This window comes from Lontra canadensis, unplaced genomic scaffold (assembly GCF_010015895.1).
Source record: "Lontra canadensis isolate GAN:19392208 unplaced genomic scaffold, GSC_riverotter_1.0 scaffold34, whole genome shotgun sequence".
Classification (NCBI taxonomy): Eukaryota; Metazoa; Chordata; class Mammalia; order Carnivora; family Mustelidae; genus Lontra; species Lontra canadensis.
The window spans coordinates 70,001-85,901 of NW_022631028.1; the positions used below are offsets into that span (position 1 = coordinate 70,001).

General features: G+C 42.6%; 1 protein-coding gene across 27 annotated transcripts in view; it reads right to left on the reverse strand.

The window, feature by feature from the left end:
- Nucleotides 1-15,901, reverse strand: part of CADPS (calcium dependent secretion activator) — a 467,297-nt gene that overhangs the window by 41,248 nt on the left and 410,148 nt on the right. For all 27 annotated transcript variants that reach the window (XM_032867304.1, XM_032867302.1, XM_032867301.1 and 24 more), the window contains one exon: nucleotides 4,546-4,578. In XM_032867304.1, coding sequence (XP_032723195.1) covers nucleotides 4,546-4,578 — 33 coding nt within the window. The remainder of the gene's footprint in view (nucleotides 1-4,545; nucleotides 4,579-15,901) is intronic.

Sequence of the window (15,901 nt, forward strand, 5' to 3'; positions counted from 1 at the left end):
GATTAATAATGGCTCTCCAACTTACTTACCTTCAGGGGTTGTTATGATCATCAGTTAAAATAACATATGTCAAAATGCCTCAAAAGCCATAAATTTGCTATACAAACATGAGCCACTATGATTCCCCTCCCCACCCTGCCCCACAATAATACATCACTTCATAGCCTTACCTATCTCTGGAAGCTACTTTGGAACCAGGAAGAAGAAAGGGGCTTCAGAGAAACCAACATCAAATAAAGAAGACGAAGTCCCTGCATGCCAACATACGTGATTTTCTCATAATAAAGTCCCTAGGTCTCCTCTCACAACGTTCTTCCATTCTCCCCAGCTTTACAACCAGATCTGACAAGTTTATTCTCCCTCTTTTGGTGGACCAGGCAGGGGGAAGAGGGTAATTGTTTGAAACACATGAGTGAGTTGGTAACAGTGCTATCACTTTTCCTGAGGCCCTGAGCAAACAACAGCCCCAGCCCCTAGATTCCTCCACCACTGGGGTCTGGGACTCTCAAGGGCAGAGGCAAGCTGTCCCGATTCCTCTGTGGGTACAGGGTCACTAGGTGACTATTGGAGAAAGCCAGAGTCACCGTGGTGATCCTCTGTCATTGAGGAAAGGTCCACACAAAATGGTGAAAACACAAACTGTTCCCAGACAAACAAGCTAACCTACATTTATAGATGGAAAATATTCTCGGCAAACAGCTGATGTTATTAGCTACATTAGCTTTATACCATATTGCTCTCTGAACACAGTGGGGGGAAAAACTCCAGGTGATGACGTTTAGTACCTCACACTGTTTATTTTAAATGTGGCTTCGGCAGGCTGGAGGGATAGGATGTGGATTTTAGCAAATATACGACACAAAGCAAGGAGTCTCTGTATAGTTAACTCCATCCACGTGTGTCGGATGAGCAGCCCCTCTGTGGCTTAGGACAAATAGGACGTTTTAATCCTAGCTTGCCCCTACCAGGTACTTCTGAGCTTGAAAACAAATTTACATTTTCAGTCACCTAAGCAAGCCCTAATTAGAAATGCAAATCTGCTATGTATACCAAAGGGTCAAATGTTACCTCTAAGACAAAGAGATAGGCTTTGGGCATTATGCAGTGTTTTGAATGACTGGTAACAGCACTTCTTTCCAGCAGTGTGGATAATTAAGAGACAAATCTCCAATGTAACTAACTACTAGTCCTCACAAGGAACTGAACTAATAAGCCGTGTGCCAAAAACCTCACAGGGCAACACAGATGAACTTATAGACTTCAGAGCCAGAAACAACTCAGGAGATGATTTTATCCATGGTTGTTAAACATGGCTGCCAAGGAGAAGGACCTGGGGAGTTTTAAACAATACTAACGCCCAGACCCCACACCCCAGAGATTGTTTTAATTTGGCAGACAACCTAGCGCTAATACTTGTCAAAGCTCCCCAGGTGTTTCCAAGATGTAGCCAAGGTCCAGAGTCACTGAAATTAGTCCCTTGGTTCCCAAACTTGTGCTACAGATCAGCTCTTTAGAAAAAGATTTCCAAGCTACCACTACCAGCCCCTCCCCCGCCCCCGAACTACTGCACTAGAATCTCTGGACACTAGGGGCTGGAAATCTCTATTCAAAAAGGACAAAAACAAACACAAATTTAAAACCAAAAAACCAAAAACACAAGTACTAACGCTCCCCATTCTGGCGTGAGGAGCACTGATTTAAGAGGTGACGGGAGCTGCTGTGCTGGGTCGCTGGCTCTTCAAAACAAGAGAACAGAAACAATGAAACAGAACAAAACAACAAACCTGGATGTGTAGCACCTGCCACTTTCCAGGGCACACATATCCCCTCCACGGTGGAGTGAGAGCTAATGCTGCGCTCCAGAGTTTCCATAGTCAAACTGCTGGCACTTAAATCCTCACTCTCTGACTTACCGGCCCTGTGATCGTGAGCATGCTATTAACCTTCCTATGCCTCAATTTCTTCCCCTGTGAAGCTGATACTACCCGCCCTCCCCCCACATAGTTGTTTTGAGAAGTCAATGATTACTATTATTTAGGATAAGTAAACAATATACATACAGTGTATTACATACTATTATTTTCTATAAAATTGCTTATGTACTAAAACACAATATTCTCACTATAATACTACTGGTATAAAAATACATGTTAACTTAATTTTAAAGTTAACCTTTGTCCTTAGCCATAATGATTGGTAAAATCATGGGTTTGATATACTAACCACATTTTTTTCTAATACTCACTAAATAACTACTCAATTATCCTAAGAAAGATGTTTGTCTGTGTACTAAAATCATCTTGCAGATGGCATCGTGTTTAAGGGGAATTGTTTAAATCTCAGCTCTGCCACTTACCAACCCTGGGACCCTGAGCAAGTTAACAACGCTGTGCCTCCATTTTCTCATCTTTAAAGTGAGGCTGTTGTAGAAATTAAATGTAACATGCTTAGAATAGCACTTAGCGTGCAGTGAATGCTTTATGGGATTTGGTTGCAATTGCGATTATGATTATTGTATCATATATCAGACTGGTAAATATACCACGTATTGGAACATGCTTCATCATTTTTTTCTGTCTCCCTAGAGGGTGTAAACTCTGCTAATGCATTTTTGTTCCCTTTCCTGTAGAGGTACAGTCCATTTTTTTTTTTAATTAATTAATTATTTTTTTTTATTTTTTTTTTTAAAGATTATTTATTTATTTATTTGACAGATGGAGATCACAGAGAAGCAGGCAGAGAGAGGAGGAAGCAGGCTCCCTGCTGAGCAGAGGGCCCGATGTGGGGCTCGATCCCAGGACTCTGGGATCATGACCTGAGCCGAAGGCAGAGGCTTTAACCCACTGAGCCACCCAGGCGCCCCTTTTTTTTTTATTTACAATAAATCTAAAACTGGTTTGTAGGAATGAGGTCGTACCACACAAAATTGCTGATATTTGACTTTTTTTGATGTCCCCCAAATAATTGGACCTCCCCAATAATTTCAATTGATAGTAATGATTGCCAGATCAAGTTTCTCCATCTATTTGGGTCTTGCCTACTGGTCATCTGTTCAAACCTCGTTGGTGAGCTCTCCCCTCCACTTGGAGGTCTACAGAAAACGACTTCAGCCACCAGACCCTTGGGTTGGGAGCCTGGAATTTCAATTTCTGTTACTGCTGAAGACTAGTACAGGACAGGGCTACCATCCCTACTCCCAGCTGTGCAATACAGTGTGGGCACCCCCTTCCCCCCACCCACGGGCCCCCTATTGCTAAATGTCTAGTGAGAGTCAGGTATGGTGCTGAGAGTCCCATATACACATGTCATTTCATCTGTACAGCAAATCCGTGGCTTGGATATTATTACCTCTATTTTAAGGATGGAGAAACAGGCCCAGAGAATTTGAGTAGTTTGCTCCCTGTGAGCTGAAAGTTCATACTTTGGGGCTTGGGAAAAGAAATTACTTAATGCCTCTCCTTGCTGCAGTTATATGAGAGTTTTTTCTCTTCTCCATTATAAAGACTATCTACGTGAAGGAGTCTGAGGTCCCTCGATGAGAAGTATTATATTCAAAGCATAATTCAAAGGATAATTATTGATTGTACATTCTTTCATTAAACAAACAAAATATATGCTAATGCTAAATTCACTCCAATTTTCCATTTTGCCATCCTTTGAGAAATAAGCCAATAAACCATTACACACTTAGCTTCCTGGGGAAATGAATTTAAATGTTAATATAAATCCTTTTAGAAAAAAACAAATTTTAACAAATAAGTATTTGAACAAGGAGGGTACTTAACCACGTTCAGAATGAGAAACGTTCAGTTCAAGACCCTTGGTGGCTGTTGAGATAAGCTCTCTAAATTTAATATTTTATAATAGACTCACACCTCTTTTGTTAGAAATGGAGAAACAGAATCATTTTCTTTTCCTCTTTATTGGAATATATTTAAATCTCTCCAATTTTATTTTGCTAATAGGCAGGGCAAAGTCTGTCTATAAATGTATCCTGACTTATCACAGGTAATCCCACACTCCAGCATTCATGTGTAGTACTTAACCTCAATTTAAATGTAAATTTTGGGCAACCACAAGTGCTTTATCTGTGAACTTTGAGAGCTCTCTTCATTAATGAGGTCTGCACTAATTATAAGCAGTTTTGTAAGGTTTCCTTAAGACAATTGCAGAATTGACCCCAAAATGAACAAATTCAGAATTTATTTGTTTAAAAAAAATACTGGCAACCTTGTGCAAATTTCTAGCTCCCAGCTACTCCCAAGGTGTGCATGCAGAGGGGAGGTGGGCAGGATGATAACAGAATGAACTGTATCAGAAAAACCAAGGAAAATGAAATTAAAGGCAACAGGGTTTACCCTCAAATAGGATCTTTCTTCTTGATGAAAGAAACCATACCCTCTCCTCATCTGAAAAAAGTTTTACCGTGAAATATTCTTGACTTCTCTCTTTTTGATGATTCAAGTCAGCAACTAATGAAAACAGTGCCATTAAATTTCTCATGAAAGCAAAAAACCCCCACAAAAACAATTTTCGAATACTCACAGGTACATCCACATATTTGGAAGCAGCCTTTACCTACAGAGGAAAGAAGAGGGCAGGAGTGAGGCTGGTGTTCATGCTTCATGGTCCACAGCTCTGGGCTGTGTGTCATCATCAGTTAACACAGTAGGCTGGCCACCCGGAGCTGACCAAGAAACATAGAAAGATACTAAAAATAAAATGTGATGGTTATTTTCTTCCCTAAGCCATAGCCACTGCTTTGGAGAGAAAAGAGAGGGAGAGAGAAAGGGAAGAAAGGAAGGAAGGAAAAGAAAAGAAAGAAAAGAAAAGAGAGAAAGAAGAGAAGGAAAAGAAAGAAAATGAGCAAATATTTACTGATTGGGATCCCACAGCTGGTGTGGGAGTTTTGTATTTTTTTCTGTCCCTTTACAAAGAAGAAAAGTGACTCTAGCTAAACCCAAACTGATTAGTAGAGGGCTTGCTAGTATGGAAAAGCAACTAAGGCTGCTGTGGCTTCTTGTACCTAGAGTCTTTTTGTCATTTGGCCACAAGATTGTCCTAATGGAATCCTTGGGTTTCAGCAAAGCATCTGCAAGGGGAGAGGATATGGTAGGTGGGTGTCCTTCACCCAGAGGGTGAGAGGTATCTGTGGAGGGGTTGGGAGGGTACCAGAGCCTTTTAAAGCCCAGCCCCTGCTATTGTGCCTTCTGGTTTGCTTTTTAAAAAGATTTTATTTATTTATTTGAAAGAGAGAGAGAGACAGCATGCATGAGCAGGTGGAAGGGCGAGGGAGAAGTGGACTCCCTGCTGAGCAGGGAGCCCGACATGGGGCTTGGTCCCAGGACCCTGAGACCATCACCTGAGTTAAAGACAGATGCTTAAGTGACTGAGCCACCCAGGTGCCCCTGTCTCCTGGTTTTAAATACTAAAAACCTCAGATGGAAAGTGCAGAAATTTATTTTCAGGTTTTGGGGAGAGAATGTCGTGTTTGAGAGCATGGGGTTCGAAGTCAGATCTGGGTTCCAATCCAAGCTCTACGACTTACAGGCTGTGTGACCTTGGGCAAGCTATTTCAGCACTCTGAGTCTCAGTTACCTCATCAGCAAAATGCAGCCACTAGTAGATACCTATTTCAACTGGGTCATCTGAAGGTTAGTGCACACAAAGTTCTGGGACAGCGTAGGCACCGACCAAATGGCCGCTAAGACCATCAATTCATAAGCAAATGTGAGTGGGCTCTGTGTGTGGGCTACATCAATGAAGAGCTGGCTTTGAGGAATAAAACCTATGGGAGTATGTTTGCTCTTCTGCGTGTTTCATTTGGACCCAGGTCATGTTACTCTAGGCACAGGTGAGACCAATGAGCTATATTTGGGGTCAGAGAGGGTTTTTAGTCTTACTAGAAACTGCAAAGACTGCGAGGCACAGGTCACATTTCACATCACAGGTAGGCTTCTTGCCCTTTGGCTGAGACCAGTATCAGGAATCACAGCTTCTACCCACATGTCTCCTAAGAAAGGATCCAAGGGAGCATGTCTACTTATAGCTCTTTTTTCCAAAGCTACTTTTCACAATACCAACTCCCAAGAAAGAGAAACCAGCGAACCAATGGTGGGGATGGGAGGGGGGGTGCAAGAGCCTGGGATTAAGCATCCAAAATTCTGTTAAGTGGCAGAACTAGTTGACCCTCAAGTCCATCAAGTCCCATAGCTTTGGTTTCTAGAATAGGGTGTAATTTTGGGTACTTCACAGGGCTGAGAACCTGACCTAGTAAAAAAGCATATGAGAAAGTGCTTCATAAACTTTAAAAGGCTGACCACACATATCACATAGTTAATTATTGAGAGGGCAATGCATCCAAACATCTGAAATCATCACCAGCACCCAAGATAATTCCTAGATTCTCCTGTTATAGATTCTCTTAGACCCCTCCACTTTTTCTTTGCAACACTGACTGTAACTGTAATTCAGTAATTTTATACAATGTCTGTGTCCCACAGAATGTCATGTCTTGCTCACAGCTGTCTCCCCAGCTGTGTACAAATATCACATTTGGTACCTGGTTTAAAAAGGTCACCCAGGAAAAATGGGCAGAAGGAAGGCAGTAGAGAAAGAAAGTGACCAGTGATGGCTTCAGGGTGGTTGAAAATTAAGCAAGGGAATGGCCAGATTGAGAAGCCGTTCATGAGTCAGTGGGAAAGCCGACATTCTGAAAGCTGACCTCTTGCAAAGGCACGTGGGCGAAAGAAGAAGGCCCACATCGGGCCATTAAAGGGATATCAGGAAAGCTTTCCAGATTTCACACAATTAACATTTCTACTAAATGAGTCCCAACACCAAATCTTTCCTGTCCATTCCAGATGCAGAATTTAGTTTGGGCAAGAAGGTGGCTTTCCGTTCTTTCAAGTCTCCCTGACTTACAATATCTAACATTTATACGATGTTTTTTGCTTTGCAAAGCACATTCATTACAGTTTCTTCTTTAAGCCACCCAGCAAAATGGGGGCTATGAAGCATATCTATTTACAAATGAGAACACTAAAACCCACAGCACTTAAGAATTCATTTGCTCATGAGCTAGGCCAGAAGGCAGAGAAGGCAGGACTCAAATGTGGTCTCCTGAGCTCCTATTTTTCCTTTGGGACTCCTGACCTCCTCCCTCATGGCAGAAATGTATAAGAGGAATTCAAACATCAGTGGTTGTTGGGGCAGGTGCTGGTAAAATAATTCTTCTCGACTAGAAACTGCCTCCTTGCTCTGTGGAGTCAGTGCTTGGCAGTTGGTAAGAGTTTTGCTACAGCTGAAATGATCAACCTTTAAACACGCCTACTCTCCATTTACCACTAACATGCAGTTTCAACTCAGAGAATGACACCAGTCAAGTTCTATTCCTTTCAAGGCAGTTTGGGAAGATCAGGCAAGCTCTATGTCATGAATGAAAAACCATACACTTGACTACATCCAGCAGCCTTCTGTTTCTCACTGGATAACTTCTGACTTATATTCTCTCTTAGTGATTTTCCTCCCATCCCATAGTAACAGGGAAAAATAGCTCAGAGTGAATTGTGGTCCCGCTTTTGTTTAGAAAAATGTGGCGTATCACTTTTGGTTCTGGCCACTGAACATTAAGGAGATTGATGATGAGGTTATAGGAGTGTCTTCTCATAAGGAAAATGAGAACAGAGAGATCTTGCCTAGAAAATGTAATGTTCGTTTGGTATTAATTAAGGAAATTCCATGTGGAAAGACTGAACTTTTTCATGGTGATTCTAGAGCATGGAATCAGGATGGATGAGTAGAATTAAGGGCCCCAGGAGAAGGTTCAAACAGCTCTCTCGGTCCATCCAGGCACTGGTCATCTCTGATGGTTGAGGAGCTCAAGCAGGAGCTCTGTGGAGAGCTCTGGATGTGAACCTTTCCTGGGTGACAATGTTGCCTCCAAGGCTGCTTCATCTTCTGACTCTAGTCTCCTTAAGAGGTGAGAAGCTTCCATCAGTTCTGTCTTTTGAGAATAGACGTTGAGATATAGCAGAGTGAATAAATTTGCAAAGCCAGCATCAGAACTCTGGTTCCTGAACCCATTCCTGCCTACCGTCAACAGTGCTGCCTTTAAATATCACATTTATTTTCAGTATCCATAGGATATGTTTTTGCCAGCTATATTCTCAGAGGAAGGACCAGATCCTCCCAACCCATGAGGGCTTCAGAATTACTGCCAAGGGTCAGAAAAATTCAAGTGCACAACAGACACTGTCTTTAGATCAAATCAATAACACGCCCTATGGTCTACACTGGATGCTTTTCCATTGTATGTAGATGTTATTTTAATGAATAAAACACCCATTTCTTTAAAGATACTACCTATATTACAGAATTTTGTCATTATGTATGTTTTCCCATCAGTGCTTCTCAGAAGTGTGTGTGCGTGCACGTGTGTGCTAGTTTCTTTTCTTTTTTTAACTTTAAATGAAATCCTCCTAGTGAAGTGGCTAAGATGAGCTCCGCATTGGTGGGATTAGAAGTCTGGCTTTGCCATTTTCTAGCTTGGTGACTTTGAACAGGTTACTGAACCACTCTGAGCCTCCTCTGCAGATGGGATGATCATAATCTTACTCAAAGGGATACTGCAAGGACTGAATGAGATAACCCATCTAAGTGTGTAGGACAGTGTTGGCACAGGGTAAAAGCTGCTTAAGGTAACTTTACCTCATGGTTACTGGAAATATTGGCTTATTGGTGTAAATGAAGTACGTGCTCCTTGTCCTGGTGATGGTGGTGACAGTTTCATCTTCATCTCTAGTGCATGGGCAATTTCTTGCCATAAAAAGGATGCTAGAATCTCCCCAGGTTACCAGCAGGTATCTGAGCTGATTCTCAGTCTGGTATACTTTCTGCCAATTCACCGAACATCTTGTAGACTAGAGACTCACCCTCACAACCTTGAGGCAGATGGCAAAGGTCTGTTCACTAACTCAGGATGGCTGAGTTTAGGCCTGAGCAAGTAGGCATTTCCCCAAGCCAGGGCGCTCAGTTATAGTCAACAATCACATACCTCCTGCTCTCTGGGACCAAGCCATGTGCTCTGGGGTGCAGGAGATAAGGGGGAGAGGGAGGGGTTTGCCTCAGATATCTGGTCTGGCACCTTTTCTAAGTAGGCACTCAGCTACCCTAAGGAAAAGGCAAGTACCGTGACTTCATCCATATGTCATTTCCTGAAATCCTTGCATTCTGACCATCCCGCTGATGGGACAAAGAATACCCTTTCTCTAGCAGCACCCATGGGCACCGGCCCCCCTGCCCCTGACCTCCCAGAAAGACTTTACCAGTTCTGGGAAAGGGGGTCAGAAAAGGAGACAGAAGGTAGGAAAGCCTGAGGGAAAACAAGGACGATGGGAGGGAGACAAAGTGTCAGCGAACAACTTGTTCATGTTCTCACATGCTTGAAGCAAAGAACACTTATTATGTACGAGGCACCACATCAGGGGCTGTAGAGGAAGGCATTTGTTCCATGATTCCTGGCCCCTTTCTTCAATGATGTCTAAGTGTACAATCTCTCCAAACACAGAATGAGTCATGTCCATCCACAACTAGTAACTATAAGTAACATTTCTGAGTGTTTATGTCTTGCCATAAGGCAATGAGTCAGGAATACTGCATTTGTTATATTTAATCCTCATAACCACCTATTAATTATTCCATTTTACAGTTGAAGAAACCGAGGCTCAAAGAGATGAAGAGACTTGGCTTAAAGTTATGCAGCTAAGAAGTCAAAGCTTTGGACCTCCCATCCCCTAAGCTGCTTATTATTCAGTTAAAAACAAACAAGTAAATAGAAACCACTTTTACCGACAAGTCATATGTAACTCTTGCTTTGGGGTGTGTGTGTGTGTGTGCGCGCGCGCGCGCGCGCGCGTGTGTGTGTGTGTGTAGACACAACCTCAAATGGCTTCTCCGGGAAAAATGTATGAGGGATTTGAATAATTGTCTGCAATGACTCAGTTGGGGCAGAATGTCCAAAACGGTTTTTCTGGCCTGAATGTCCCAGCTAATTACCTTGACCCTCCACCTGACTTAGTGTATGTAGACAGGCTTAATGGTTTCTCTATTGAGCTCTTCCATTATTTTTCAGGTGCCCAAGGTAATCTTTTCATTGAACACTCACCATCCTGGGATTTTCACAATGCTGATGACTAAGGGATTTTCTTCTGCCTGGTCCTAATAAGGGGACCTGAGTTAATCATTGTGTAGCTTTGATAGGGAGCACGGTGGGGGCTTAAACCACTTCTCTTGCTTCATTAGGGGAAAAAGCAACCCAGGTGCAGACCACGAGGACCTCAGGGTTTGATACTATTAAATCAATGCACAGACAAAAAAAAAAAAAAAAAAGAAAGAAAGAAAGAAAGAAAAAGTGGATTAGGCCCTTTTTGCAAACAGGAATCTAGTGGGTAAGACTCAAAGATGGAAGAAAAAAGAAGTCTGAACAGATACTACTGCCTTAGTGACTGTCTGAGCTCTCCTTTCTCACCACGGTCGCTTAAGAAAACATCAACCAAGGAAGTGTTTTATTCTCCACACAAGCTAAAGCCACCCCAGTTTGTTTGACTTCATCAGAGCTTGGAGCTGATTTCTCCGCTATTGCCTAGAAACGACCAGCCACGCCGCTACTTCACAGGGCTAGCAACATTTACTTCAGCGTTTGGCTTTTGAGATTTCAGTTGTAAGGATCATTTTGCTATTTTGTGCCTTTCTCCATTTTTCTAACCCAGGCGATCACAGAGATCTGGATTACTACTGTTTTGCAAGTTGAGGCAGTTCAGCATGTAAAAATGTTATGTAGGACCACCACCAGGGACAAATAATTATTTCTCAGGGCACCTGGGTGGCTCAGTCGGTTGAGGGTTGGACTCTTGGTTTTGGCTCAGGTCATTATTTCGTGGCTCGTGGGATGAGCCCCACTATGGGCTCTGTGCTCAGTGGGGGAGTCCACTTGAGATTCCCTCTGCCCCTCTCGCCAACGCTCAAATAAATAAATCTTTAAAAATAATCATCTCTCTTATGTTGAATTTTATCATCTATTACCATCCTTGTGTCTATGAAAAGTAAGAACTGGGACACCTGGGTGGCTTGGTCGGTTGAGCGTCTGCCTTCGGCTCAGGTCATGACCCCAGGGTCCTGGGATCGAGTGCCACATTGGGGTCCTTGCTCAGCGGGGAGCTTGCTTCTCCCTCTGCCTGCTGCTCCCCATGCTTGTGCTCATTCCTTCAATCTCTCTGATAAATAAATAAATAAAATCTCTATAAAAGGAAAACAAAACAGAAAAGTAAGAACTTCTCTCTCTCCTCAGTGCCTACACTTCCTGATACATAGCAGGGGCTCAGTACAAATCTGTTGACAGAATGAACTTCTGGGCATGGCACTCTTTACTTAGTACCCAGGACAGAGGTTTCTAGCATTTTCTTGTAGTTGGTTTTTAAGTTACAGCAGTCTTAAAAGGACATTGAAAAAAAGTGTGGGCAAAAGGAACTGGTATTTGTTGCCTCTGTGGGAAGGGCTGAAAGGGTCTCTTGTTCTTAGGCAGCATGGGCAATACAGTGCAGGGGTAAGAGTGAGAGGAGGTGGAGGGACGAGTTCAACACTGAGGCTGGCATCTAGTTCTATCACCTTCCAGTTGTGGGCCAGGGAATTAACTTCTCTCAACATTAGCTTCCCCATTTGAAAATAGATAGTGACAACAATAACTCCTCAAAAGGCAGTTATATGAATTATTAATTTAAAAAAGGATAGTTTTTCAAAGTTTTTAATATGCGCAGGGCACTATTCTAAGCATTTGATTTCTATTGATTCCTTTAGTGCAGGTTAAGGATTAAACAAGTTAATGTATATTAAAAACCTTTGCACAGGGCCTGGGATGTAGTACATGTTCAATAAATGTTGGCTATTAATTTTACATTCTCTTTTCTTGCCACCTGCAAAGGGGTTGATTTGATCGGTCGGGTTCCAGGGCACCGGGTGGGTTGTCTCCTGGCTAGCTGGGTATCTGTACACCAAAGTGCTTCAGGTGACAGGGTGTGACCGACCCTGCAGTAAGAGGCCAGGCTGTCTTCTTTGCTGGCTCTGAGCCTGGACTCTCTTTTATTCTATTTCTGTCTCTAGTGCTCTGCAATGGAATATGGACCCAGGGCCCAGGTCCCAATGTGGTAACCTATTCCCAAAGAAGCTTGTCATCAGTCATTTTGCTCCCTGTATGGGCGAGCCACTCCCCCATGGAAAAGCGGAGTCTATTCCTCTGTCCACCTTGAGTCTGGGCTGGCCTATGACTGCTCTGATTCACAGAACATGAAGGAGATGATGCCATGCCAGTTTCAAGCCAAGTCTTGAGAAGGGCTGGCAGCTTCCACTTCCTTACCCTTGCAAACCAGTGGTAATGTATGTGGGAGTGCCCTGAGACTACCACCCTGTCAGAAGCCCATGCCACATGGAAAAGATCAGTAGGAGGAGACTCCATATAGGTAGAAAGAAGCCACATGAAGACATATCAGATTATCAGCCAACCCAGCATAGCCACCTGGTGATGCGGCCCAGAGAGTGACCCCAGTCAGAGCCACACGCATCAAAGAATCTCCTCGCTGAGCTCGTCCTGGATTCCTGACCCTCAAAATTGTGAGCAAAACAAAATGACTCTTTTAGGCCACCAATTCTGCCATAGTTTGTTATGCAGCAGTGGACAGCCAGAACTTATTAAGGTGTTCCTTTACCTCATATTCCCCTACCTTTATTCATTGCCTCTATTACCCTGGGAGAAGCTGCTGGGTGGTCCCTGATGGTCAAGGACAGGATTTGGGTATTCCTGGGTCTCCTGGCTATAAAAACATTAGTGACTGACCTGATTTTCACCTGATCCTCAATGATCTTTATTGAGCACATCTGTATGGGGCACTGTACTAGGCACCTTATGTATAATTAGCTCAGTTAGTCATCACTGTAGAGCCTGGGAAGGCTCATTTCACCCTCCCTGCTTCAAAGAAGAATGCTGAGACTCAGCAAAGTTAAGCACTTCTCAAGAGGTCAACCAGTAACTGGTGGAACTGGAGTATAATCCCAAGTCTGGCTATAGAGTGCAGAGTCCTTTCATCACACCAAGATGTTGATGTTCTGAAAGGGATGTGTCTTTCTAAAACTACATCTGACCTACTGATGACCTGGGATCTGGGAAAAGGAGAGCATGCTTTGTGGAAGGTGTAGAAGCCTTGGGTCACACAGATCTTGGTTTGATTATGCTCCATCACTTAATGGAGTGATGAACCTTGGGAATGACCTTGGGAAAAATTATTCAACCTTCCACAGCTTCTATAGCCTGATCTGCAAAATGAGGATAACAACTATCATCTTCAGAGGGTTCTTCTGAGGTCAAACACCTTAACATCATGTCAAGTGCTCAACACAATGCCTGGTACACAGTAAGAGCTCAATAATCATTAGCTATTATTACTAGTGTTTAATTCACTTGTGGTTAGCTGAGAGTTGACTGTGCCAAGTGTGTTCCTCTCCATATCTTATAGACTAGACAAAGGTTGGCAGACTGGATTATGGGCTAAACCCAACCTGTTGTTTTTGTATGGCCTATGAGCTAAGAAAGGTTTGTACATCTTTAAGTGGTTGAAAGAAAATCAAAAGAAGAATAAATGTTTCCTGACATGTGAAAATTATAGTAAATTAACATTTCAATGTCCATAAATAAAGTTTTATTGGAATACAGCCACACCTACTCATTTACATCATGTTGCTAGCTGCTTTCATGCTACAAGGGCAGAGGCTAAGAGACTTTGTGGCCTGTGAAGTCAAAAATATTTACTCTCTCGTCCTTTCCTGTGGTTTTCTGACCTCTGGACTAGAACATGATTAAGTGAGAGGCCATGGTGGGGGTACAGAAAAGAATAAAAAAATTATGTCTAATCTTCATTTGCCCATTGATTAGTTGATTGATCTCAGCTACCTGTCTAGCCTCAGGTCCTTATTTATTGTAACAGGGTGCCAGACTGTTTTCTCTTGATGCCTTCCAGAATTAAAAAAAAAAAAAAAAAAAAGTCTGTGAATTTCAGATGGTGTACAAGGCAGGTTAGATTTGAGAAGAATGTGGAATAGAAGCACTACCCATACCTTGAAAAAGTTATAAACACTCTGGTACTAAAACAAGAGGTTCATTAATATTTTAGTACTCATAAGAGCTCTGGACATGAGGCTCCAGGAAAAACATTGTAACAGGGAAAAGGAAAAGCATTTGAGATAAATAAAGACCATTCCCACAGGTACCAGACAACGTAGCATGGCTCTGCGGGTAGACCTGGCAAAGAGATAAAACAGTTACAATAGGCAACATGTGCTGAGTCTCTACCCTGTGCCAGGCACTATTCTCTGTGTTGTTCATGAACCATCCAATTTAATATTCCCAGCACCCTCTAGTTGCAGCCCTCTTCCTCTGCACCTCTCTGGGCTGTGGGGAGGATTCACAAAGATAAACCGCATTAAGGGGAGGAATAAAGAGACGTGGCAAAACCTCCTAGGACCTGTGAGCCACTGTACTGCTGTTGCTGGAATGAGCAGGCCAAAGGAACAACCTTCCCATGACTGGGGAGCGAGCCCTTCTGTGACCTTGCCCTGAGTCCCTACATTTGCCCATATCCTTCCTCGACTTCCAGTTTTCATTCTCTTTTTTTGCGACAGAAAGGGATTTGGCAGGCTTGACATCTAAATGCATATAGCTCCGTGATAAACATCATTCAGGCCAGGAACATGGGAGAAGCTGTACTCACACCATTGATCAGCAGATTGGAAATAGCTGAAAAAAGATGTAGGGGTTTCCAAAGGGGAGCAGAGGCAGGAGAAAGAAGTGGTTCAGAGCACAGACTGCAGAGTTGGATCTCATGGGACCAAATTCTAGCTCTACCATTTACTAGATGAGTTCCTTGACTTTTCCATGCCTCATATTCTTTACCTATCAAGTGGGAATACTACTACCCTTCATAGAATTATTGGGTTATTAACTGAGTTGGCAGGTCAGTTCTCAGGGCATGGTAAATAAGAGTTATGTGTCTGCTATTATCACTATTTTTGCTGAAAAATGTTGTTCTCTGTAATCGGACTTGTATAGTAAGCTTGGTCCCACCCTGCATTATCCAATAGCTCCATGTGGCTATTTACATTTAAATGAATGAAAACAGAATATAACTAAAAATTCAATTTTTCAGGTCTAACTAGCTACACTTCAAGTACTTATGAGCCACATGTGGCCCATGGCTGCTGTATCCAACAGTTTGGATACAGAATACTTCACCGCTGCAGGAAAATTCTAGTGGACAGTGCTGGCAGCCCGAAGAGACATTCATAAATACAGGGACCTACACTTTAAAATGTTAAGAATGAAGAGATGTGTCATCCAATTCCCATGTTAGAACAAGAGAGCAATTGGAGGAGGAAGCAGGAGAAGGAAAAGGGCATCAGTGCCAACAGCTTCATCATGTGTAAAACAAGAGTTCAAGGTGGGTGGGTATAATTTAAAGTAATCAAGATGCCGAGAGAGGAATGACAATACTGATACAACCATAACAGGAAGAAGTGTAAGACGGGGAAGAAGTGAAAGATGGTGAAATGAGCTAAAGCTCCATCTATTACTGTAAGGAGTCAAGAAATCTCTAAGATCAGTAAATCAAGAAATAGCAATGTAAGAATAGTACTTGGGGTTATGGTGATAAAAACAAAATTGTTTCAAGGATCCCTTCTGGGGTCAGAGATTGAGGGTAGAAAGGGGCAGGCCAGAGAACTGTTGTTACTTTAAAAAAATTATTATTAAGAGTGTCTGTACTATTTCATTTTTAACCCTATATATATTTCTTTTATTAAA